The sequence below is a fragment of the Ananas comosus genome, linkage group 8, assembly GCF_001540865.1.
Source record: "Ananas comosus cultivar F153 linkage group 8, ASM154086v1, whole genome shotgun sequence".
NCBI classification, from domain to species: Eukaryota; Viridiplantae; Streptophyta; class Magnoliopsida; order Poales; family Bromeliaceae; genus Ananas; species Ananas comosus.
The window spans coordinates 8,533,484-8,560,601 of NC_033628.1; the positions used below are offsets into that span (position 1 = coordinate 8,533,484).

Genomic DNA, 27,118 nt, shown 5'->3' on the forward strand with positions numbered 1-27,118 from the left:
TGTATATATATATATATATATATATATATATATATATATATATATATATTCCTCTAGATAGAGAGAGATTTGGAGAGGGGTGTGGAAGTCGACAACACCGATGCCATCGGCGGCCTTATCGACGACGTGTCTGATGTAAGGGAGGGGGGTCGAAGGGCTCTACCGATTATACCCATAGCATTAGGAGAGCAAACGGTACACGTTTTAGATTTTAGAAAAAAAAAAAAAGAAGGTAAATTGAAAGGATGTCTGATGAAAGGCATGGCATTCTCGTTTTCTTCACTATTACTTTATTAAATGAAAAAGTGAGGAGATTACTCTATTAAATGAAAAGATAAATACTATTACTTTATTAAATGGGAAGGTGAGGAGATTATTTGATTAAATGGAAAGAAAAATAAAAGATGAAAGGATTAGTCTATTAAATGAGAAAAGAAATGTGAAGGTGAAGAGACGATACTGGGAGATAAATCGGATACATGCATGAGAGAAAGTATCTAGTAGAGGTGGGTCTAATATTCAATAGAAAGGATGGAGGAGGTGATAATAATACTAGTAGCTAGGTGGGCCCAAATTCAACAGAATTCTGCAACGTCGGATAGAAACTAAAAGGGAATTAATAATTTTGCATAGATTTCAATATATAAGTGAATAGTTATGTCATCTTTGGTAAATGATGCGGCAATTAAATTAACTATCATGTTATCATTTTGTTCAAAAAACTAGTGACCAAACCTAATTAAAGTAATAATTAAAATTTAATGCCTTAATTAAAATAAATTAAAGTTTTATGACTCTGTTTAGATTTCATTTGTCGTTGGGTGATGTAATTTACCCCGGCTTTGCAGGATCCAATTTGATATCCAATCAGAACGTGCCACTTTTCCATGTAGCAGTTAATTTCAAATCCGGCGCTTGCGTAGGATCCGATTTCCATTTGTGCCTAATTTTCTTCATGACATGATGATAGCACTACAATTGGACGGTCGAGATCGACGCGAATGTTCCCTCCCGGTGCCACGATGCGGAGACTAGAAGATGCAAGGTTCAAAAGAGCAACCTTTTCTATCCCCACTTCCTTGTCCTCCGTCCATCCATCGGACACGTAGACGACCCTTCAAATCCAACGGCTGCGATGAAGCTACCCGTGGGCCCAGAGTTTACGAAAGAACTATTTGAATGCATCGAGTGCACCACGTCATCCGTCCAGCGCATCTTTACTCGTTGTATTATTATTAGAAAAAGAACTTCTTTTGGTCTTAACCGTTGGATAGGAATAATGTGCTTGATGGGCGGAGATGGGCCAGTGAGGTGCATGATGACGGGGTGAACCGAGTGTAGGCAAAAGTTATTACCCTTTCCCCATCACTCTCCCGTATATATAAAGAGAGATGATTCAAATAACAGTTTCCTGCTGATACAGTGATAGTGTAGAAGCTTCTTTTCCTTCGTCTCGTGTAGTCGTTCCGAAACCCCTACGTATACTTCCTAATCGATCGAATCGTAATCGATCGCATCGATCGCTCTGATCGATCCCCATGGCGACGATCAAATGCGTCAAGGCTCGCCAGATCTTCGACAGCCGCGGCAATCCCACCGTGGAGGTAATCGACGCGCTTTTGATCGATTGATCGGTCGGGGATGTGTTCTTGTTCTTTTTCTATGTTTTCTTCGTATTTTGCGTTTGATTTGGATAATTTTGATGTGCGAATCGTGTTTTAGTGTTACTTTTGATGATTTAAGTAGTTGTTTGACAAGTGTTTGTGCAAATGCCCAGGCGGATGTTTGTCTCAGTGATGGAACCTTCGCGAGAGCCTCGGTGCCCAGTGGCGCGTCAACAGGTATCTAAGAGCCGAAAAGATCAGCACGAATCTTTTTGTTTTTCTGGTGGAAATATTTAATTCAATCCTCTTAACTAGAAAAAGCAGGGAAAGTTGCGGTCTTGATTTAAAAAGTTGACACTTTTGATCATCTGAGGTGTTTTAAACTATACTTTGCTGCTAAAGTGTTTCAAAGTAAAATCTGGTTGTTTGGTAGCCTGTTGGACTAGCTACTGATTAGTGTGAGTTGAGTAGGGAAGATGATATTATCACAGTTATTAATTCGGAAGATGATTTTATCACGGTTATTAATTTTGAAGAGGATTTTATCACAGTTAGAACTTCGGAGGAGGATTTTATCACAGTTATTAATTAAGCGTTTGTCTTTACCACTGTCCAATAGGTGCATATGAAGCTTTGGAGTTAAGAGATGGAGGATCAGATTATCTGGGGAAAGGTGTTCTCAAGGTTAGTAACATATAAACAGATCTAGCCATCCATCTATCTTACTCCATGCCTCTATGGCAATAGGAATTCAATAAAATGTTACTGAGTGCCAAATTTTTAACAAACTTGCATTTTTGTCATTTATCAAGGTGAAAGGTAAAATAAGAGTGGTAAGCCAGTCATGGTTAATATGTTAATCTGCTAGTTTTTGACCATTATTAATAAGACATCATGTCGCTTAATCTAATTTATCATTGGGAGACACCAATTTCATGTAACTGTTCCATTGTTAATCTGTTCTTGTTAGATGTTTTTTAATGTGATGTCATCAGTGGTGAGACCATTGTTCGTGCTTTCCTACAAATACGATGAAAAATTTTCATGAGATGAACTATTACTATACCTCAGGAGTTGTAATTCTAACTGGCCGAATACCTTAGCAGTTTATATATATAGCATAAACTTAATCTATTAATCTGTGGCTTAGTAGAATATTGCTAGTTACTTTGCAAACTTTTCTCAATGGTTTTTTACGCACTAAGAACCAGTAAATAATTGTCTGTGTATTTACATTTTGCATCTCTATAGCAAGGCATAAGTTCCAGGTGATAAATGTCTGAGGGCCGATTTTAAAACATTTGCCGCCTATACTTTCTGCAAGTAGTGTTTTCCTGCCTCGGAATACTATTTTGTTGTCTAATGGGAAGTGTTTTGAGATGTCTTCTAGTACTTGTTGTAGCAACCCTTTGTTCAAACGCGGAATATTAGTTCCGCTATTGTACTGTGAACTGCTTACTTTCATTTGCCGTTATGTTGATGTTTCATGTTCCCGTGGCCATTGGAAATGCAACACTGCTTGTCATTGGTGTTATTATTGTCTATTCTCTAGAAATATGCAACAGTCTTGTCTGATGTCTCTAATGTCTATGTCTTTATCCATGTGGCTTATTGTTTGCTTTGTTCAAAACAGTAAGGTTTCGTAAATCTGATTTTTTTTTTTAATGTTTCTGAAATCTTTGGTTGTTCTTGGTACAGGCTGTTAACAATGTGAATAGTATCATTGGACCAGCATTGATTGGGAAGGTTTGTGCTATCTTGATCTTTACATTCCTATTTTCCTAGTCAGAATTGTACTATGTAATGTATATAAGACAGTTTCAGATTATTCATAGTATAGCACTGTTGATACGGCTACGACAGGATCCCACTGAGCAGGCTCAGATTGACAATTTCATGGTTCAACAGCTTGATGGGACCTCGGATGAGTGGGGTTGGTGCAAAAGAAAGGTATTTAAAAGGCTACACGTTAATGCATACCTTTTTTGTCCCATACTCTAATTATGATATTATTTTATTAGAATAATTTCCGACATGCCCTTAAAAATTGTTGAGATATGATATAATACCCTTTAAAGTTCGTAATATCACATGTGCCCCAGTAAATATGTGGAGTTCTAATCTCTGCTTTTCTTCTTGCTAATGCTTTATATGACAGCTTGGTGCTAATGCAATATTGGCTGTATCACTTGCTGTGTGTAAAGCTGGAGCTAGCGTCAAGAAGATCCCTCTTTACCAGGTCTTTACCAGCCATTATTTATTTTCTGCATATTAGGCCAATGTAATGTGCAGCTGAAAATGTACTCTGTTTCTTTCTATTTTGCAGCATATTGCCAATCTTGCTGGCAACAAGAACTTGGTCTTACCTGTGCCCGCATTCAATGTCATAAATGGTGGATCACATGCAGGAAACAAGCTGGCTATGCAGGCAATGTTCCATTCGAGATAGAAGTTTTTATAATCCTTTTGGGTACCATATCTATTATAGTTACTGCTCACTCTTAGCTCTTTTTATTTAATTAGGAATTCATGGTCCTTCCAGTTGGGGCCTCCTCTTTCAAGGAAGCCTTGAAAATGGGTGTAGAAGTTTACCATCATTTGAAGGTAAACGCTAGTCAGTTTCCTCTCCTTTTTTCTGTTTGGCTTTTTACTATGTGATGTTAGTTTTAATTATTTAAAACTATGATTTAAAACTTGATTTTAATATATATATATATATATATATATATATATATATATATATATTAACCCTACAAATCTAATCTGGATTGTATCCAGATTTGGTCCAAGAGAGATCTTGATCAGATCTCTCTTGATTTGATACAAGCCTCGGGAAGGGACTGGGCTATCCTAGTCAACCCTTGGGAAATGGTAAGATCCTAGTCAAGGATCTTGCCTTGACTCTCCCGTTGGAAGCTCTCCTATATAAGGAGAGGTTGTGCATTTGCTTACGTATATGAGAAGAATATAACTTCTTCTCAAACCGAGATTCTTCATTCTTTCTAATCCTCTTTAAACCTCTTCTATATTTAGTACACTGAACTTTACTATTTTTGCTGGATCTCTGAAAGCTAATTGGGTTCGTGTTGCGCCACCCTGAAGACGTGCCGACGGGGTGGACAGTGGTCGTTGTATCGCTAGGAGTGATTGCCGGAGCCTCGCACGTGGAGGGGCAATCTTGCTTCTAGGACAGTGCATTCGCACGCCTCGACTCACAGGCTTCATCTGATCTTTTAATCTCCATAGCATTAACTATTTAATATTTTGTTTAAAGGATTTTTTTTTTTAAACTGAAGTTAAAATTATTTTCATTCAAAATTATTTATAAAAATATTTTACTAGAGATTTTAGAAAGAGAATAATTAAATATTCCAACATGTGAATGTTATGTAATGTTTTTATTTATATTTATATGCTTAGGCTATTATCAAGAAGAAGTATGGACAAGATGCTACTAATGTCGGCGATGAAGGTGGTTTCGCTCCCAATATTCAGGTCTGACAACTAGTCACTCTGGTTCTAAAAGCCATTTTCCATGTTTCTATGATATCCTTATGTTAACTATCAGGCGGAGTTTATTAGAGGAGAAGAATTCATCAGGATACATCTATTATTTCCAAAGTAATAAGCTAACGTAGTTTGTTAGTTGCTTAAACAAAGTCATCGTCAAATTAATTTTCCAGGAACAATTCAGTATCTGCACTAAGCCTTTAACCTATTGTAAGATCTATGATTGCCTGCTCCATAATCTACGTTAACCTATTGTAAGATCTATGATTGCCTGCTCTATAGTCTGCCAAATAACCCCAAACTATCTTTTGTTCAATACAAACAGATATTTCGGGTAAGGGAAGAGGCCAGAGATTATTTAGTAAGGAAAACAATGATAATGCTCTTTGGGTAAAGGCAGAGAATGCCATATACACCCTTAGCAAAGCTATGTTTTCCATTTATCATATTTGCTTAGAGATTACAAGTGGATTTGAGTGTTGAATTCTGGTCGTCTTCGAAGATTTATCTAAGGCGGTGTCAAACAGCTGTGAGGATTTAGGATATTGCCTGTCTACTAATTAATCATCTCAATATTTATTTATTAACATAATTTAGTTTCTACAAAAAAAATTGTGAAAAAAATTCAGGACTAGAAGAATCATGAAAGATGTAAATATTGTCATGTTATTACCTGTTATTTATATGATTCTGAATTTACAAAGTACGTATCACGTTTCAAATCAGGTTTCAGGGTGCAGAATATGTGGTTAGAGGTGGTTAGAAAAATTTTATTATTATTTAAGAAAAAGAGTGATCAAGATAGGATTGAAGTGCAAAAGAGAATTCGAATGATAGGTCATTTTAATATATTGGCTGACGACAATTATGATGATTCAGAAAGTGGAGCTGGTCTGAAATGTATTGTAACTTTTATTCTTAATGTTAGTAAAAAGAATCCTTTTCAACCACTTTCTGTATCAACCAACTTCAATTACTTAATATTTTGGCCATGGGAGTTTTCTGCTTTTCATTCTTTTGTTATTTGCTTTATTAAATTTGCAACTTAGTGTAGTCATCTGCTCCCCTTTTCTGGAACTTCAGGAGAGTAAAGAGGGCCTTGAGCTTTTGAAGGCAGCTATAGCAAAAGCAGGATACACAGGCAAAGTATGTCTTGCACTGAACTCTAGGCCTTAAAATTTTCTTTGATTCATGTTTCCTAAAGAAAATATGCATATAAATTAAAGGAATTTATCATTATTTCCTACAATGGCAGGTTGTCATTGGAATGGACGCTGCTGCTTCAGAGTTTTATGATGAGAAGGATCAGACTTATGATCTGAACTTCAAAGAAGAGGCAAGCATAATTCTCTTGTTTTGATAATCCTAGTACAATGTTTCATACTAGTGCACAGTTGGGTGCCCATTTCCAGAATAATACCCCCACCCCCTTTTCCTCTTTCCTCTTTCAGAACAATGATGGTTCTCAGAAGATATCTGGAGATAGTTTGAAAGATGTATACAAGTCCTTTGTCGCAGATTACCCCATTATATCGATTGAAGACCCGTTCGATCAGGACGATTGGACCCACTATGTGAAGTTGACAGAAGAGATTGGAGAGCAGGTTCAGATTGTTGGAGATGATCTTCTCGTCACTAACCCGAAGGTATGTATTGTGTCTAATAGTACTATTAAGATTTCTATTTCCATTAGCTTATAATGTAATTGTTTCCTTTTCTTTGCTGCTGCAGAGGGTTGCCAAGGCAATAAAGGAAAAGGCATGTAATGCCCTTCTCTTGAAGGTATAATTCCCACATTTAGGTTACTACTACTTAATCTAGGTTGGCCCTTTTGGTAAAAAAGAAGAAAATGACTGCACTTTCTTTCCATTTTCTGCAAAACTTGACATCATTTTGCCTTTTCAGCTCTGGTCACTTACTGGCTTTAAGGACCAAATTTCCCCTCTACTAAGGATCACATTGTACAGTTTTGGGATCAATTCATGGGTACGATGGTATGCAAATGTAGTTTGAAGGATCCAAAACCATGTATTGTGGTCCCCTAGTAGACCGACAATTTGGTCTTAGACACCTACAAGTGGGCTAATATTGCGAAGTATCCATGTTTGAAAATTTGCAAAATAGATGGAGGTTTTCTATCTTAATTTGCAAAAGGGTGATCTTAGTTCTTTAAAGAAAATTTGATTGGAAGGAAAAAGGACACACTTCTTTATTTCTTTCTTTACTAGCATTCATACAATACAAAAGAGGAAAGAAGATAAATACAAGGGATTTGAAATTTAAAATTGAGATTTGAAATTTAAAATTCCTACACTCTTGGCATGGTTTGTTGTAACTGCCCACCCATTTGAATTTTGAATTCAAATGATTAGTTGGAGTCAAATCCACCTTAAATATAGGAGGTGATCTTTCATCTTTTATACGCCCTGCAAGATTGTGGTCCCATTGGAGACACCAATCTTGGACCGCAAAAATTAAACCATTGCAGTGGCAAAGGTTTGGTAAGGACATCTGCAATTTGATCAGTTGTGGAGACATGCAACGCATAAAGCTGTCCTTTTGATACTTTATTACGTACAAAGTGATAATCAATTGCTATATGCTTCATTCACGATTGGAAGACTGGATTTGCATACAAATATGTGGCTCCAATATTATCACAATGGATAATAGGAGGTTTTGTAAGAGAAACTCCAAGCTCTGTAAGTAAATTTGAATCCAAGATAATTCTGCTGCAGTTTGTGCAACAGCACGATACTCGGCCAATTAGAAGAGCATGCTACAGACCGTTGCTTGAGTGAGCTCCATGAAATAGCATTTGCACGAATATATACAACATAGGCAGAGGTAGAGGTGTGATCATCATGATTGCCGGCCCAATCCACATTTGAACAAGCGTGTAGTATTTTCGGTGATCTCTTTTTGAACGAGATTCCATGATGGATAGTACCTTTTAAGTAACGTAGAAGGCATTTTGCCGCTGTCCAATGTGTTTGAGAAGGCATATGCATGAATTATGAAAGCTTATTTACAGCACATGCAATGTAGGGCCGAGTGATGCATAAATATTGAAGAGCCCCAATAAGACTGCGATAACTAGTAGAATCAGTAGCTGGGGACCCATCTTGAAGAACAAGAGAGCATGAAGTTGACAGAGGGGTACTTACTTGGCACCCGACATATTGCTACAGTCAAGGATATCTTTAATATATTTATTTATGTTGAGTAAGAAGCAGCCCAGATGGAGTAGGAATTACTTCAACACCGAGAAAATGGTGTAGAGAGCCCAAATCCTTGACGGAAAAGCGTTGAGAGATATCACGGATAAATTTAGAAAAGGAGTTATCATTCCCAGTAAGAATCAAATCATCCACATACACAAGAAAATATCCAAGGATACCATTCTTGGAGTAGATGAATAAGGAAGCATCAAATTTGGAGTTCATAAAGCCGCATTGAAGAAGAGAAGAACTAGGTTCCTTGTACCAAGCTTGAGGTGCTTGTTTGAGGCCATAAAGTGCTTTTCATTTAGGGAGCCATGAAGGAAGGCATTGTTGACATCAAGTTGTCTAAGAGAGCACCCACGAGTAAGTGCAAGACAAAGAACGACCCGAAATGTTGTAGGTTTTACAATTGGACTAAGGTATATGTGTAGTCAATGCCAGGCCGTTGGTGAAATCCTTTGTGACTAGATGAGCTTTGTATCGTTCTATGCAACCATCAGGATGTCGTTTAACTCGGAAAACCTATTTGCATCCCACAAGACTTTTGGAACAAGCTCCCAAGTGCCATTGCGAACAAAAGCATTAAATTCATTTGACATTGCCATACGCCATATGCCATTCAAGATCACGAAGAGCTTGTGAGATACATGTTGGCTCAAGAGAAGAGGGAAGGGGGTGTTTTGTGGCCGTATGCATATGCTTAGGTTTAAAAATATTATTTTGAGAGTGAGTAACCATTGGATGATTGCGGGTTGGTTGAGGTTTATTATTAGGTTCGGGTGGTGGCGATGATAAGGGTTTGTTCGGAGAGAGGGGATCAGAGGGATAGGAAGAAGATGATGGTGAGGGTGAAGCATCCACAAGTGGGGAAAGATTGAGTACCTGATGATGATGTAATTGAAGGCTTTATGGCAGGAAGCATAGTCGGTGAAGTGAAAGAGTCCTGTGACAGTAGCACATGAATAATTGCAAGAGTAGTTGAATTAAGATAGGATTCCGACTGAGGTGAACGTGTAGGCGAAGTCATATGAGCATTATTAAGATTATGTGAGGCATAGAAAAATTTAGACTCGGCGTTGAAGGATCGTAACATTTATATGCACTTTGGGAAAGTGAGTATCCTAAGAAGATACAAGGGCGAGAACATGGTTGAAGCTTGTTGTGATTATAAGAATGTAACCATGGGTAACACATATAACCAAAGACTTTAAGCTTAAGATAGTTTGGTTTTTGATGGAATAAAGCTTCAACTGGAGATTACCTTTGCAAAATAGGCATAGGAAGACTCTTTATAAGGTAAGCAGCAGTTTCAAATGCATAACTCCCCCAAAAAAAAAGAGGTAAGGAAGCTTGATGTAGAAGAGTTAAGCTCAACAATGTGGCGATTACGGCGCTCTGTTAAACCATTGTGTTGAGAGGTACGAGGGGGAGTGATTAAATGAGTAATTCCATTTGCAGAAAAGGAGTTTTTTAGTTTCTGGAACTCTCCTCCACCATCAGTATAAATTGATATAATAGAAGTGTTGAACTGCTTTTCAACAATAGCTTTTGTTATATTTGGTTTAGATTTGTAGTTTTCTTAATTGAAGTTAAATCCTAATCTAATTAGGATTCGATATAATTTAGATTTAATTTGACATATATAGATTATAAGTAGGAGTGTAATTCTAATTGAATTAGGATTAGAATCTAGTTAAGAGACATGTATTATATATACATGCTACGGCCAAGTTAATGATGTTGCGACTCGACTTGAGAGCCATGCAAATTAATTAAATTGATGACCCGTCTGTACGGAGGTAGCAACGCATCCGCGGAGAGAACCGTGCTCTAATGATGCCACATTATTTAATTAGAGCTATGCCTAATTAAGTCAAGGTGGTGGCGGGCTGTACGGTCTTCTTGGGGTGAGCCGATCCATCCAAGCCAATTGTAAGGACGTGCTTAAATTGGAGATGTGATGCGGACCAGGCCCCATTTCAGACTTATGCCCGCCGCCATCATCGAAAACCCAATATCTGGCTTGATGACGTGATCGCACCATGATTCAGACATTGGGTGCGACTTGAGTTTGAGCCGGATTTGCGTGAGGATAGGTTTATATATTTTAGTTATTGAGATATTTTGAATATTATTTTCTGTTTTAGATTTTTTTAGATTTACTTGAATATTGGTAGTTTAGATAAGTACGGTTATCGGTTTGTTTCAAGTTGTTAGCAGGAAACTCTATAAAGTTGATCTTGGCCATCTGTATGAAATTAATTATGATGAAATTCCACTATGCGAGAGATGTCCTCTGATATTTTCCTTCGTGATTTCGCGTCGACCGGAGTGAGTCCATAGGGAGTGAGTCCCTTTATTCTATTCGTCTTTTATTTCTCTTCGATTCGACAATCTACTTGCGAAATTCTGACGTTGTTTGAGCAAGAAATGAAAAAAAGAAGCTTATTGGATCGTTTTTGTTAACGGGTTCAAACCCGCGAAAACGCGGTCCATTAAGATTCTTAGTACCTAGTCTCCAAGCCGTACGTCTTTCAAAAAAAAAAGAAATGTCATAAAAAAAAANAAAAAAAAAAAAAAAAAAAAACAATGAGACGTCTACTCGGCAGACTCGCCTGACGACCCATCCACTCACGTGCCATTCAACAAGGGACTCTCCGTTTGCCCTAGCCGTCATTCTCAACCTCCGACCGTACGTTCACCTCGGCCGTAACATCAACCTCTTCGAGATCGCGTCTACACCATCTTTCGATCGATGCATTATGGTGCTCCGGCAGAAACGGCGTTGGATTGATCTTTAGGAATTTGACGACTCCCGTTCAGCGCTTGCAATTACTAATTCCACCTGCGGATTTTTCTTGATGGTACAACTTTTCATCTCGTTCTTTGTTTTAAATTCAATCTTTTTATTTGGGTTTTATTGCGCCGTTTTTTATTTTCATTATTCATAATTTTTTTTTTCGCATCCATGTTTAAGTCTCGCTGTACCAAAGCATATAGTTGCAATAGAGAGTTTCAAATCAATAAGATTTTGCTTTCAACTTGAGATATGGATTTCTAAACTTCTTCCCCTGCATCAAGATGCTTTGTGCGCGTCGATTTATTTATTTGGATTATAGGACTCTTTGGGCGATCTTCTTTGTACTCTGCCTTTCGATATTAATAAAGTATTTGCTTCGTCTTCGCCCCTGGACATAGGTCATTGGCCGAACCACGTAAAATATTGGTGTGCCCTTTCCTCTTTTCTTTTCTTTTCCTGCATAAAGTTATTTTCTAGATCTATTTTTTGTCGTTTCGATTTTAACAAACTAGTATTAGAGCCTTTCCATTCCCTTTGAGGATTAAGATGACAACGAAGTTTGAGATTCAGAAATTTGACAAGAGCAACAGTTTCGCATTATGGCAAGTCAAGATGCGTGCTATATTGACGTAGCATGAATTGCAGAAGGCACTGTTGGGAAAAGAAAAGTGTCCAATTTTTTTATGCCGGAGCAGGAGGAGATTGGTGACAAAGCTCTCACGGCAATACAATTATATTTATCCAATGAGGTATTGCGCGAGGTCTTTGATGAAAAGACCACTGCAGGGCTTTTGCTTAAATTGGAGTCTCTCTACATAACGAAGTCTCTCACCAACAAGCTATATTTGAAGCAACGCCTCTTCATGTTGCACATGGAGGAAGGTACCTCTATTAAGTCGTATTTAGATGAATTTAATTCTATTATTATGGATATCCGCTCGATAGATGTTAAAATCGAGGAGGAAGATAAAGCCTTTTTATTATTATGTTCTCTATCGCCCTCTTACAAGAATTTTCGTGAGACCTTCTTGTTTGGACGAGATACTCTATGTCTCGATGATGTTAAATCCTCTTTACTTTCAAAAGAGAGAATTGACATGAAGATAAGCAACGAGACATGTGGAGCTTTAGGACAAGGTTTGGTCGCTAGAGGGAGGTCTCGGGAGAAGGGTTCCGGTAATAGAGGTACATCTAGATCAAAATCAAAACATAGGAATCTGATTTGTGGTTATTGTAAGAAGAAGGGTCATATAAAAGCTGATTGTTTCAAGCTGAAAAATAAAGAGTAGCGGAAGAATAACGGTGATAAGACTCAAGGTCAGAAAAACACCAATACTGAAGCAGAAGCAAGTGTTGCAGCAGGAGAATCAGATAAAATTGATATCGTCTTCACAGTTACAGAAAAGGCTCTTGCTAAGGAAGTGTGTAACTGGCCTGGCCACTCATAAACATCATCTTTGTTAGGTCCTCGAATGACTGTCACCCCCATGCTCAAATCCTTCATGAGAAAATGTGTAGGAAAAAGTCCAATTGAAGTATGGTTAGATTTGCAAAATTTAGAAATTGAAATTAAATTTCTTTTGGCGTAGAGGGGACACAAAACTTCTGATAAGGAGAATGATTTTGAGGGGGTTTGAAGTTTGATAGTACCAATATGAGTGATATTCAAAGCTGAGCCATCACCAACAATAATCTCATCGGGATCTTTGCACTCCGAATGAAGAGAAAGAGTACCAAGATTTGTAGTAATATGGTGTGAGGTGCCTGAGTCTACAAGCCAACCTTTAGAGGAAGTTTGTGGAGATGTAGCACAGTTGGCCATCGTTGGTTCACAAGATTGAGTAGGTCGAGCACAAGGACATTTCCTGGCTGAGTGTCTTTGTTGATTGCATAGTTGACAAATGACCCCTGGAGCTTGATTGTAGTGTTGTTGGACCATTGTGGTTTTGTTGGCCCTGCCGCCTCTTTTGATACAATATGCTGGTTGGAGTTGTTACAAGGTTGAAAACCGAAACTTCTACTGGCAGTTGGGTTGCTGTTTGGATAATTTTTGTTTCCTCGATTGGTATCGCTACCATTTGAACATCGTGCATGATTTGTACTAATGACGGAGACTTCGCTATGCGCATCTTCTCGCTTCAAGAAGCTTTCATGCTCCACCAATTTATCGTGCAACTCATCGAACGAAATGCTTGGATGCTGATCTGGATTCACGATGAGAGGGTGTGAGCTTCTCCTTTTCCAGGCTTCTTTTCAAGTTGCAGAAGATGCAACTAATGGCACAACTGTTTCAGAAACACAGGCAATTTTTGCATGAAGTAGTAACTGATCTTGCCTAATTAGTAAGTGTGGATTGGATTAGGTGCAGAAGCACCAGTACATGAGGTAGTGGTTTTTGGTGGACAAGAGAATGAGCCATCGACAAAGCCCATTAGATCATATCCAAGAAGTAGTGAATGAAATTGAGCTCGCCACGAAGGATAGTTTGATGTGGTGAGTTCAATGGGAATTTGTACATTGATCGAGATCAAGGTGTTGTTTGAGATAAGAGGAATTGCAGAGGAAACAACCTAGTGTTTGTGCTGTTTGAGCAATCTTCAGCCATGACTTCCGGATTGTCGACTTTAACAAGTATTTGTGGCTCTAATACCATGAAAGAAAATTTGATTGGAAGGAAAAAGGACACACTTCTTTATTTCTTTCTTTACTAGCACTTATATAATACAAGAGAGAAAAGAAGATAATTACAAGGGATTTGAAATTTAAAATTCCTACACTCTTGGCATGGTTTGTTTTAACTGCCCATTTGAAATTTGAATTCAAATGATTAGTTAAGTTGGAGCCAAATCCACCTTAAATATAGGAGATGATCTTTCATCTTTTATAGTTCTAACATTACTTCTCTGTCGTGCATATAAATCTATCTTTTGTCATGGTTGGATAGGTGAATCAAATAGGGTCTGTGACTGAGAGTATTGAAGCTGTGAAAATGTCCAAGAGAGCTGGATGGGGTGTAATGGCTAGTCACAGAAGGTACAGCAATATTTACTGCATCTTGAAATCTTTACTTCTCCCTTACACTCTTTGCAATGGTAAATGATCTTTTCCTCCATTTTTAGTGGTGAAACTGAGGATACATTCATTGCTGACCTCTCAGTCGGTTTGGCCACGGTGAGTTTAGCCTTTTTGTGGCATCTTGTCCTACTTTGTAATTATAAAGCTCTTTTTTCTTCCAAGTAGGAAAGATGATGATGTTCACTGAACTCAATACTTGCTCTTGTTTTCATGTGAAATAGGGCCAGATCAAAACCGGAGCACCTTGCCGATCCGAACGCCTTGCCAAATATAATCAGGCAAGTTCCTGTCTTAAGGCTGTAAGAAAACCTAGTTCGTTTATATTGAAGTTAGAAGTTAACTCTCATTTGCAACTCATTTCATGCACCGCCTTCCTCTTTCTAGTCTAGGAAGTCATTGGGATACTTCCGACAATCAGTATTCTTACTGCTTTTATGAAAAATGAAATTGCTTGATTTTTATTCTTGTCTAGATGGTTACGATAAGATTTTGATAGTAAGAGGATGAGCTTTCTCACTGAACTTTTTTCTGCTATTTGTTTTTAATCAAAACAGCTTCTCAGGATTGAAGAGGAGCTCGGTCCTGTAGCTGTCTACGCAGGAGCTAAGTTTAGGGCACCTGTAGAACCTTACTAGAAAGATTAACCACAGGAGGCAGTTGAGTTGGACATACTCAGTAGCAGTGTATGCATATGTATGTATATATATGTTCTACTCCTTTTGAGGCCGCTAGTTGCTTTGCTCTTTAGTCGGAACAATAAGGCAATATGACCATCGAAAAACAAGATGAGTGTTTGTGCTATCTTGTAGAGTGCTTTTGTTACAATACCGGAGGTTTCGTAACACAGATCAGCTCTTTTGGGTAATAATAACTTTCTTAACAATGTGAGTTGACGATTTAGAAGTTCTTCACCATGATTAGTATATCCTCATAAGTTGTTGGCTTCTTCAGCTCATTTTAAACTCTTTGTGATGTGAAGTGATGAGATGAATTGGAGTAAGAATGTGAATGGAACTGAAAAAACCACAAAACCAAACCGAACCGACAATTTTGGTTGGGATTTTATTGTGACGGTTCGGTTTTGGTTTTTAAAAGTTCACGAATTGAGAGTTTTGCTTTGGTTTTGTGTTGAAAATTAGAATATCAATCCAAACCGAAAAGCCAAATTAGAGTTCACTCATGTATATATATTTATATAGAGTTGAGCTAGAATACTATCGATAGCAAACGGGCTCCGTTGCCGTCCATTTGTTTTTAATGATAGAGCCTCAAAATCGACGATCGGTACCGTTGAATATGATCTATACCACTTGAAGTGTTTAGAAATCAAATTTCAAATCTTTTCGACATCATTTGCCTAATGATCAAAAGATTTCAATTTTTGTAATTTTAATGGTGGATATGAGGCGTTTTCTCGTTTAACGGCGTAAAGATATCTAAATCAATTGAATTTTTGTTAGAAAATTCTTTAAACTATTTAAAACAAGATCAATACTCTTGATCTTGATTTTAAGACTCCTATCATCATTTTTTAAAGAATATTCATTTTCAGTCGTTCATTTTTGTGTCCACTCGATGAATAAGAGAACAATATCGAAAATGTATGAAATTTGATTTATAAACACTTCAAGTGGTATAGATCATATTCAACGGCGCCGATCGTCGATTTGGATGCTCGATCATCGAAAACAAATGGGTGGCAACGGAGCTAGTTTGCTATCGATAGTATTCTAGCTCAACTCTATTTATATATATGTATGTATGTATATATCAACTTTTGTTACTAGCTTGTTACTTGATATACATTTTCTTTGGCTTTCTTTGGTAAGCCGACGAAGCAAAGTGACGTAAATAATCCGTTTTTAAAAATTTGTGTTCAAACCGACAAAATCGAACTGCAACCAAATCATTATTTTTGGTTTCATTTGGTTTGGTTTTTACGACTTTGGTATAGTTTTTGGTTGTGATAATATGAAATTGATTTAGCTCGGTTAGATTTTAGTTTATCTGATAAGTCAAATCAAATGGAAACATGTTCATAACTGGACTCATAAAATGCGTTCGACTTTGATTTAATCATGCCAAGAATGCTTAATGCAATGCCATACTTGGTTGCTCCAAAAAAAAACACAACAACAACAACGGCTACTTTTCATATCCGAAGCAGCTTCTTTGACGATCTTTGAAGGATAACAAATGGTTGTGAACAGTCTGAGTTAATTATCATATTTTAAGTGGATATTCGATTGTCTAATTTCCTATGGAACACCAAATTAGCTATTTCCAGTTGTATACTTTTGTGCTTACTCTGTGGTTTTACATTAAATAAAAACGTACAAAACTTATCTGAATTATGGGTCGTTTTTTATTCGACTATCTGATATATCAAAATTTTGATTTTTACCATTCAATCTTTCAATTTATTTTGTTTGAGTCAACGATAAAATTTAGCTAGTATATTTTATACAATTCTCACAATTATTTATTAAAGTAAATAATTAGCTTAAATTTTAACGTCAAAGTTTTGTTGAGCAATTCAAATCAAACAAATTGAAAGGGTAGGTAATGAAATTAAAATTTTGAAAAGTCGGTAGTTAATTCAAAATGGTATATAGTTTAGATAAGTTTTGTATATTTTTACCTTTATATTATATACTTATGTTAACAAGATGAGGAATGGTTACATTTTTGAAATTAATAGAATGGTAAAATGAGATAGAAATAGAATTATTTAGAATGGCACCATAAACAATTGTTGTTTACTCTTTGGGCATGTTTAATTTGAACGATTTGTAGCTTGAAATGAGAATCAAAATGATTAATTCGGAATGTTAGTGATTGGTTTGAGGAATTGACATTCTGATTATCATTTTGGGGGAAATCAAATCCCTCTAAACTATTCCGACTACATTGGTGGAAATCAACTTCGATTCCGCGAGGGATAGAGAAAAAAACTATACGCCCCACTTCTTAGAGGGTTACCCATCATAAGACTATTCCAACCCTAGCATGCTTATCTCTTTTAATCTTGTAGAACGGAGCGGAAGTATTCGTTCGTACCCTTTTGCGGAAGCGATTCGCGTTACAACTCAATGAGTCCGGATCGTCGAGGTTGATTCACGTGTCCTTTGATCGTCCTTGATTAAATCTTCTCACGTTCCAAACTCGCGATGGATCGAGCTACAAACGAGCACGATCACAAATCCACCGTTCAAGTCTCTCTTAGAATAATAGGTTGATGGAGGATGTGGTTTCTCTCTTTCGTTTTCTTATTCTCTTTTCTTTTACCGTTCTTGTACCTCTTTGTTATGTGGGATCGTCCGCATATTTATAAGAGATTCCAAAATCCTAATAGCATTAGAGATAAGGCCAAATCGGTTATTAATTGTTATCCTAATATGACTAGGATTTATCTCTAACTAACTTTCCAATTTGAAAGCGAGATTAATTCCAATCCAATTAGATAACATAACATCCGTCGGATCGAACCCGCTTATGGGCGTACCCGATTCGATTTAACCGAATGCCAACATCTCCCACTCGCACATGACGGGATCGATGCCATCGTAACCACTTCCTTAACATCACACCATTATTAATTCTATTCATACAGGAAAATGAATAGTGCGACCGCCGAGTCAACCTGCATTTTGGGAGCTCTATACTAGAAACCGCATCCGGCCAACATAGAGACATCAATCCTCAAAAAGGAAAAAATATTAGACTCGTGATGTCCTAGACCATTGAATTACATCAGGTTCAGCATCTCTAATCCCTCAAAGAGCCATGTTAACCGCAATTGCGCACATTATGACACTATACTCATGATTGTTTCGCTATACTGAAGCAATACAACCTGTCGACAATGAGTCAAAGTGTCTTAATGTAATTCAACTAGTCTTCCTTAAGCCCTCATGCCACTGAGTTGAGAACTGATTGCTTTCCCGGCAATGCCCCATAAAGCCGCATCACTCATGGCCGTAGGAAACATGCCAAAGTAGCAACATCAATTCTTTCGCTTAATAACNTTATAACTGTCAAACCGCATAGTCAGACTGCGCAACCTTGTAGCCGAAGTTGCACCAAATTTTGCTTTGAGAGCCTACCACATGTCATACGCAGTCGGATACTGCTCACACTCGCACAAGAGATCATTCTGCATACTGCTCAGCAACGTGATGCGAGCAATGCGATCCTTTTTGAGCCAATTATTATAGGCTTCCATATCTCGGCGAGCCTAGGCACTGGTGCCCTCTGTGGGTAGGTCCATTTTATTACTCATGTTTTCCAGAACCTCTTGCTCAGCGAGAACATATTGAATTTTACGGTGCCAAATATCATAATTGTCACCATCCAATTTCTCGCCCTTGTTTAAATCCGCAATAATTTGTTTGGAAGTCATTAAATCTCACTTTGTTCATACAATGCGCAGAAAAAAAGATATTTTAAAATTAGTACACGAAACGTGTATTCAATTTTGCCGCATCTCTAATTAAATAAATTAAAAATTAGATCATACATGCGTAAAGAAAAATTTCGCTATGCTCATAATCACATCACACACCATATGTCAAAATATTTTTAATTATTTAATTAAGATGCACAAAATATTTGAGAGTAACAGCATATAAATTTACTCTACCAAAATTAAAAAATCCCACTCGATAAGGCATGCATAAATATATATATTACGCCAAAAGTTACATCTTTTCATCATAAAAAGGTAAAAATAAAAAATATGCGTTTTCTACATCACAAAAGAATATTGGATCATTGATGATATATCACAAAAGCACATTAATCATCAAATATATATATAATTTTATTAAAAAAAAATTGGTGGAGAAAAAAGAAGAAAAGAAAAGAAAATCTGCTGGCCCCTTGCGGGCTGCGGCCTGCATGGGCTCCAAGCGCGTGGTCGTCGTGGTCATCCGAAAAAATTTCAGAAAAAAAAAACACAACTCATGATATAGAACACCAAAACTTGCAAGAAAAATATCAATGGAAACCTTGTGACGAGCTCTTCCAAATCATGCAAGTTTCACAATGAGATATTCATTTTCGAAAAAACCGCCAAAAACGCTCACATACATGCAAGAAAAAATCTAAAACATGATAGATTTAATATATCGCATGTAATCTCGTTAAAAGATGTATCAAGACCACGAAATCAACCAAAAAAGACTCTGATACCAATTGTCGGATCGTTGGCGCTAACCATTAATCCCAAAAGCTCGAGCTGTTAGAAATACGCAACCAATTCACTTAAAGCGTATAGAAACAGCGCCCACAGGTCTCGATTGTGACTCGGCCCACCTGGCCTCACGCCACTTCGAACATGACTCGGCCCAACCTAGCCTCACGCCATTTCGAACATGACTCGGCCCACATGGCCTCCCGCCATAGGGCAGGATGCTGGCCCATTTAAGCCAACAAATCTCTTGGGCCTAGCCACTATCGAAAATATTATAGTAAGATTAAGAAGTTTAGTTATATTATCTTATATATAAAATTATTCCAAATCCTAGGATCTCACATTTTTTCTCCTTTTAAGTCCTGATGTCTTCATCAGGCTCAAATATTCACAAGTACCAAGAGATATAAGATTCATCTCTCTAACCTTAGCCGACCTTGTGAAAAACCGCACTCTACCCACAATAGTTATTAGTTAGACAGTTTCACTCTGTCTGCTGAATAACTCTGGCTCTACCGAGACTCATCTTATACTTTAGCCGGCAATTGGCTCTAATACTAACTTAATTGAATTGGTTGGTTGCGGTGGTATTGTAGCAGGTGGTATGCTGCGCGAATATAGGGGTGACTTTGTTCGTGTGGACAGAGGAATTCCTATATTTGTGGCGAATTTGCTCGTCTTCTGGACAAAGTTATTTTTTTAAAAAAAGTTAGGCATTTTCTACTAGCTTAACTTATCAAAATCAGGCCTTTTTCTAAAATGGCTTTACAAAAACTCTTATTTAAATTTAAATATTAATTGACAGCCCTTTTTGCATAAAGAATTCACCTTTTTTTTTTTGCAAAATTGGTTCATATATTTTTTATTTTGCATATTCGGATCGAATTTTTAGAAATCTAACCAAAATGCCTCTCTCTTCTCTTTCTTTACTCTCTCTCATCTCCTTCGTTGTGACGCCAATGTTGCCAACATTGTCATAGTTCCTTTCCTCTCCTTTCTCATTCTCCACAACCTTCTACCTCTTTCTATCTGACCTCCTCCTTCTTATCCTCCGTTGCTATCGTCGCGGACCACCAGCCGCCTGTAGCAAGCAACGCCTCGAGCAGGCTAGGGACGATAACTATAGAAAGTCGACTCTTTTCTCCGGACGTTGCAATCCTATTCCCGCCATCGAGGAGGCCACCGTCGACGAACCTCCGTCGAGACATGCAGCTTCTATATTTATTCGAATACACAGATTTATCAGACATGTTCACATGAAAACCATTTGATACAACCAAAGAGTCAAATTTCAAAAACCATTGCTTAGGAGCTTGCTTAAGTCCATATAAAAATCTATTCAATTTGCACATTTTGTTCTCATGCCCAAAAACTACAAAGTTTTCAAATTGCTTTATATAAATATCTTCATAAAAATCACCATTCAGAAAGACTGTCTTAACATCCATTTGATGAACAATCAAATTATGAATAGAGGCTTCCTACTTTCACTGGGCGTGACACCCACACTTTAAAATAATTCAGATTAGGCTTCCTACTTTCCAAAGCTCATAGGGAGACACAATAGAATTCTTGTGGGGAATTTTATTTAAGGGGCAATTGCCTATATACCCCTGAAAAGTTTCTGGTTTTCTTATTTACCCTTCTTAGAAGGCTAATATTGAAAATACCCTTCTTATGTTCCAAGTTTTTCTAAAATACCCCTGGAGTTAAGTTCCGTTAGTGAGTTGCCGTTATCTCTGAAAAATGACCATTTTGCCCATTCCAATATACCCTTGTACCGTAACAAACTTTTCTTATACACCCTTCATATAGCAAATACTTTTCTTATTTGCCCTTCAGCCGGATCCGGAGCAGAGGGCTTGCAGGGGTCCGATGGCGTTGCGGCCCTCTTGCTCCCGACGCCGGCCAAGGCAGCGGAGGAGGAGAAGGACGACGAGAGCGGCGAGAGATGGGATCGTCACTGCGGCCCTCTTGCTCCCGGCGCCGGCTAAGGCGGCGGAGAAGGTAGACGACGGCGACGACGAGAGCAGCGGTGGAAGAGGACGACGAGAGCGACGAGAGGGGTGGTGTTGGAGGTGGAGGTGTAGGAGGAGATGAGGCGAGGTGGAGGCGGAGGAGCCGGCCGGTGGTGGCGACCAAGTTGGGGAAGAAAGAGAGGATAATTTTAGGGATTAGTATAATAAGGTAGGGGCAAAATAGGTATTTTGTTCAGATTTTAACTCTAGTATAGATTTAACCCATGTTTAACCCGAGTTAAGCTAACAGGGGATAACTGCGGGGGTATTTTGGAATAACGGTGAAACATATGAGGGGCATTTTAGAAAGAAAAAAAAAAAGTAGGGGTAGATCGGATATTTTCGAATACATGAAGGGTATATAGGCAATTATCCCTTTATTTAAAATCATACATACAAAATCAAAGCTTCCCTCCATAAGTTATCGGGTGCACCAAATATAATAATCATCGAGTTCACCATATCCATCAAAGTCCTATTCTTGCGTTCAACAACTCCATTAGATTGAGGTGTATAAGGAGCAGTCACTTGATGCACAACTCCAAACTCTTAACAGAAAGCAGTCATCTCATTTGAAGTATATTCATCATCTCGATCAGACCTCAAAATCTTAATTTTCTTAACTAATTGATTTTCAACCTCAGCCTTATAAATCTTGAATCTGTTTGAATCTCATCTTTTGATTTGATCAAGTAAACATAACAATATTTTGATTGATCATCTATAAAAGTCACAAAATGCTTATTTTCACCTCTACTAGATCTACTTCCATCACAAACATCACTTTGCACCAATTCTAAAATATCACAATCTCTATCCATAGATTTAAATATTTTCCTAGGCTTAAATAGCTTGCACATATATTTCACATATATGATCATGTAAATCAGATTTAGGAATCAAATAAAGATGCATCAATCTTTTGATTGTATTAAAAATTTACATGTCCCAATCTTCTATGACAAATATTAGGAGAAATAACATTCAAAACAAAAGCACTTACATTAACGGAAGGAGAGATACAGATAATTTAAATAAACCGCCACTCAAAAATCCCTTCCGTACAAAGTTTACACCTTTTGTTATAACTATCTTATTACATTCAAATACTAACTTAAAATCCTACTGAACTAAAAGAGAAGCACTAATCAAATTTTTCCTAAGGTTGCGAATACGGTGGACTCCATGAAAGGTTAGGGTCTTCCGGGAGGTTAGCTGCAAGTTCACTCGACTTGTCCCTAGCACATGAGAAGAGACAGCATACCCTATATTCACCGATCCTCCACATGAGTCTTGATAGGTGGAAAATCACGAACGATCAGAATAAGCATGAACATTAGCTCCAGTATCTATCCATCAATCAAAAAAACTATGGACAAAGTTAACATCGGGTAAACTAGATCCTAACCTGATAGTGGAGTCAGAAGGTCGAGTCTTGCGGAAGGTGGAACTTCTAGATCCTAACCAGCAGTAAGCATATTCATCTGGCGCTCAGGTAGAACTTCCTTCTTCTTCTTTGGTACAGAAGGTCGAGTCTTGCGAAAGTAGCAATCTTTCGCAAAGTGGTTTGTCCCATACACAAAGCAATCAGAGTTGTCTCCACTTCCTTCGGGTTTAGGTTTCTTAAAGTTTGGGTTGAACTTCCTATGGCGGAAAGGCTTCTTCTTAAAGTACCTGTGATGTTGAAAGTTTCTAACCTTATTTTTGGGATGCTCTACTAGGTTGGCTTGGGTTGTAGGTTCACTAGGCTTTTTATGCCTAGCTCGGTTCGACTCTTCTATCCTAATGTATTTTAGGACATTATTCAGAGATAGCTCTCTCTGATTGTGGTTAAGATCATTTGCATGGTTCGACCAAGAAGGTGGCAACTTATCTATAAGAGCGGCAACTAAGAAACTTTCATCAAGATTTACACCACTAGATTTAAGCTGCTCAACTATATGCTCAAAATCATGAAGCTGGTCAGACATAGACTTATTATCTACGAACTAAAATTTAATTAGATCTGACGCTTGATATTTCTTCTGGGTAGATCAACTTAACCATACTTATTTTCTAAGGATGTCCAAAGTTCCCTATCTGTTTTAGCACTATAGTAGATGTTGTACAATTTGTCGGATAGGGTACTAAGAATTCAGTTTAAACAGTGATAGTTGATCATGTTAGGGCAACAAAAGGTACAGTTCTAGGTGTAGATGTAGTTGCGGTTTCAGTAGAGGGAGGAGTGGATCCAACCTAGGCTTAGCTTCGAGTAACTGGTCTGTTGACCGCAATCTGAATTGCACCTTCCTGTGCAGATCCATTGTTATTCTCGGTAGGATCTAAGATGGCAGTAATCGGCCCAAGTGTGGTAAGCCAGAACCTTATTTGGTTTCGCCAACTCTTAAAATTACAACCACCAAAAGTGAAAGGTTTCGCCGAATCCTCCATAATCAAAAGTCTATTCACAAGTAATCCTACTATAATGTTACAAGATTGTTTTGAATATCAGAAGAATAATAGTATGATATTCTACGTTTTATTCAGAGAGATTACGATATATATATATATATATATATNTGTCATACGGATCTTAGCTCAGTCACTCCCGGAGTGTCTAGCCTGAGTTCTCCATTTGCTCGCTATCTCAAACGCCAAATGGTGAGCTCACATCCAGCTTTTAATATACAGACCATACGAATCGTGGGACTATTCGTATACGGTCTCATTAATGACCTCATCTTGGTGCCAACCAAGGCAGCTTACATTAATGCCTCAATTTTTGCTCGCTCTCTACAGTGCCGAAAAGAATGATTGCCCGTGTGAGAGGGCCAGTCAGCCTGTGACATGCTATCAATCAGTTTAATAACAATGCATGTGTACTAATTTTACCAAATATCTTTGCCAAAATAATAATTTGTAATTAAATAACCTAGAAATTACAAAAAAATAATCGACTGTCTACACAATCAAATCCTACGGAGTCTAAGAGCTTTAACATGAGCCAAAAAAGATTCTCTAACAATAGGCTTAGTCAGAGGATCTGCCACCATGCAACTCGTAGAGATGTGTTCCAGGATTTTTTCCTTCTGCGCCACTGCCACACGAACAAAGTGATACTTTAAGTCGATGTGCTTTGTCTTGCCATGATATTTCGGGTCCTTCGTGTATGCAATCGCTGCCATACTGTCACAATAGATTGTCACAGGAACGGAAGTACAAGCGACAATCCCAATATCTCAAAGGAACCTTCTGCTGCAGAACACGCCACGAACTCCGCTTCCATGGTGGAAAGAGCTATGCAGGTCTGTTTCTTACTACTCCAAGTTATGGCACCATTGCCAAGTAAGAATGCATATCCTGAGGTCGACTTACGCTCATCTAGGTCACCAGCCCAATCCGCATCGCTATAACCAATGAGACGTAAATTCGTACCTTGATAGTACAACACATAATCTATCGTACCTCTGAGGTAACGAAGTATTCTTTTAACAGCCTTCCAGTGGTCCAATCCCGGATTGGACTGATAACGGCTAACCAGGCCCACGACATAGCATATATCAGGCCGAGTACACATCAAAGCATACATCAGGCTTTCGACCGCACTAGCATATAGGATCCGATTCATCTTATCCTTCTCTTCAGAAGTTTTAGGGCACAGTTTAAGGTTCAAACTCTCACCTTTAGCAATAGGAGTGTCAATGGGTTTGCAATTGTGCATCTGAAATCGCTCTAAAACTTTTCTTAGGTAAGTCTCTTAAGACAGACCTAAAAGTTTCTTAGAACGATCTCGTAGGATCTTAATTCCGAGCACATAATTCGCTTCACCCATGTCCTTCATCTCAAAATTAGAGGACAGCCACATCTGAGTGGCGATAATCATCTCCTTATTATTCCCAGCCAATAGAATGTCATCAACATATAAGGAAAGGATTAGAAAAAATTCTTTGGACCGTTTAACATACACACAGTGATCTTCTTCAATCATCGTAAACCCATCTTCAGTGATGGCTCGATGAAATCGAATATACCACTGTCTGGAGGACTGCTTCAATCCATAAATGGATCATCGGAGCTTACAAACTTTATGCTCCTCACTCTTTACAGAGAAGCCAGCAGGCTGATTCATATAGATCTCCTTATCTAGTTCTCCATTGAGAAATGCAGTTTTAACGTCCATTTGGTAAAGTTCCAAATCCAAATATGCGACAATGGCCAAGATCAGACGAATCGAAACAAACCTTACAACCGGAGAAAAAGTTTCTTCGTAATCAACGCTTTCTCGTTGGGTAAAACCCTTTGCTACCAGGCGAGCCTTATACCTATCAATAAAACCATCTGCCTTGCGCTTAATCTTGAGAACCCATTTATTCCCGATTGTTTTGCGCCCTGGTGGCAAGTCAACCAAGTCCCAGACATGATTTGACTTCATCGATTCTATTTCCTCCATCATTGCATCCAACCATTCCTTATGAGTAGGTAATGAGAGAGCCTCTTGGAAAGATCAAGGCTCATCATCATCATGTGAAGCAACCATGAAAGCCTCCCCCTCAATCTCAAAACGACGACGGTGAACGCCACATGTGCGCTCCTACGAAGTTGAGGCTCCTTATCTAAAGGCAAGTCGCTCACACTATCCCCAGGAGGTATTGGAGTCGCCTCCTCTCCCTCGACTGAACGAATAGAAGCGCCAATGTCAGAGTCATCCATCTCATGGAATTCAATTTCATTTCGAACCTCACTTTTATAAGGAAAATCCTCCAAGAGGAATTCAACATCTCGTGACTCAATCTCAGTCAAACTTCCATCTGGCTGCTTTCCAATGAATACATATCCCTTAGGGTGCGTTTGGTTCGCATTATGAAAGATTACTAGGAATAAAAGATATCCGAGAATCTTATTCATATTAATCCTATTACTAAGAATGTAAAATTCCTGTGTTTGGTTCGCACAGTAATATTAATTAGTGATGTTATTTAATATTACAAAAAATATATAATTAATTAATTAATTTATTTATTTAATTTTAGATAATGTTACCAGAAGTTTCAACATCTTTTTAGAAAAAAGAAAGAGAAAGTTAGGGAGAGAGAGAGAGCATAATTTAAAAAAATAGAAAGAAAAATATAGTCGAAATTAGAGGGAGTGAGAGAGTTGAAATTTTAGAAAGAGAGGGAGAGAAAGCTTAGTTTAGAGAGAGAAAAAAAAGTTGAATTTTAGAGAGAAAAATAAGTTTAGAGAGAGATATAAGGTTAGAGTGTAAAGAAAAATAATATCAATTAGCCGGCGGGTAGGAAGAAAGAAAGAGATTAGACATATTATGATTATCCCAATCCATTAATATAAGGATACCCACCCTCCCTCAAGGGAATGAGATTAGTACTTTGGGGTGAATCTTATTCCCAAGTGAATTCAATATTACCAACTAGATTACTTAGTGCGTTTAACCAAACACCGTCATATTTTTTTATTCCCATTGGATTACTAGTAATCTTTAAAAGATAGCGCGAACCAAACGCACCCTTAGAGTGATCAGGGTATCTTATAAAGATACACTTCCTTTCTCTAGGATCCAACTTTCCATACTTGTGCGAAGTGGTGTGTACATAAGCTGCTGAACCCCAAGGGCGCAGGTGCTCCAAATTTGGTTTCCTGCCTGTCCATAATTCATAAGGAGTGGAAGATACTGTTTTGGAGGGTACACGATTAAGAAT

General features: G+C 37.9%; 1 protein-coding gene across 1 annotated transcript; it reads left to right on the forward strand.

Annotated features, from left to right (window-relative positions):
* Positions 1,401-15,127, forward strand: LOC109714378 (enolase 2-like). Its single transcript, XM_020238983.1, has 17 exons — positions 1,401-1,604; positions 1,778-1,841; positions 2,224-2,288; positions 3,303-3,350; positions 3,468-3,554; positions 3,763-3,843; positions 3,931-4,032; positions 4,128-4,208; positions 5,025-5,099; positions 6,198-6,260; positions 6,370-6,450; positions 6,566-6,760; positions 6,846-6,896; positions 14,083-14,171; positions 14,258-14,309; positions 14,435-14,491; positions 14,768-15,127. The coding sequence occupies exons 1-17, from the start codon at positions 1,539-1,541 to the stop codon at positions 14,846-14,848; spliced, it is 1,338 nt and encodes a 445-aa protein (XP_020094572.1). The 5' UTR covers positions 1,401-1,538; the 3' UTR covers positions 14,849-15,127.

Coding starts and splice junctions, on each gene's coding strand:
- LOC109714378 (XM_020238983.1), top strand. CDS start 1,539: ATGGCGACGATCAAATGCGTCAAGGCTCGCCAGATCTTCGACAGCCGC. Junction 6,261..6,369: donor AAGCAGGATACACAGGCAAA/GTATGTCTTGCA, acceptor CTACAATGGCAG/GTTGTCATTGGAATGGACGC. Junction 14,172..14,257: donor GTAATGGCTAGTCACAGAAG/GTACAGCAATAT, acceptor CTCCATTTTTAG/TGGTGAAACTGAGGATACAT.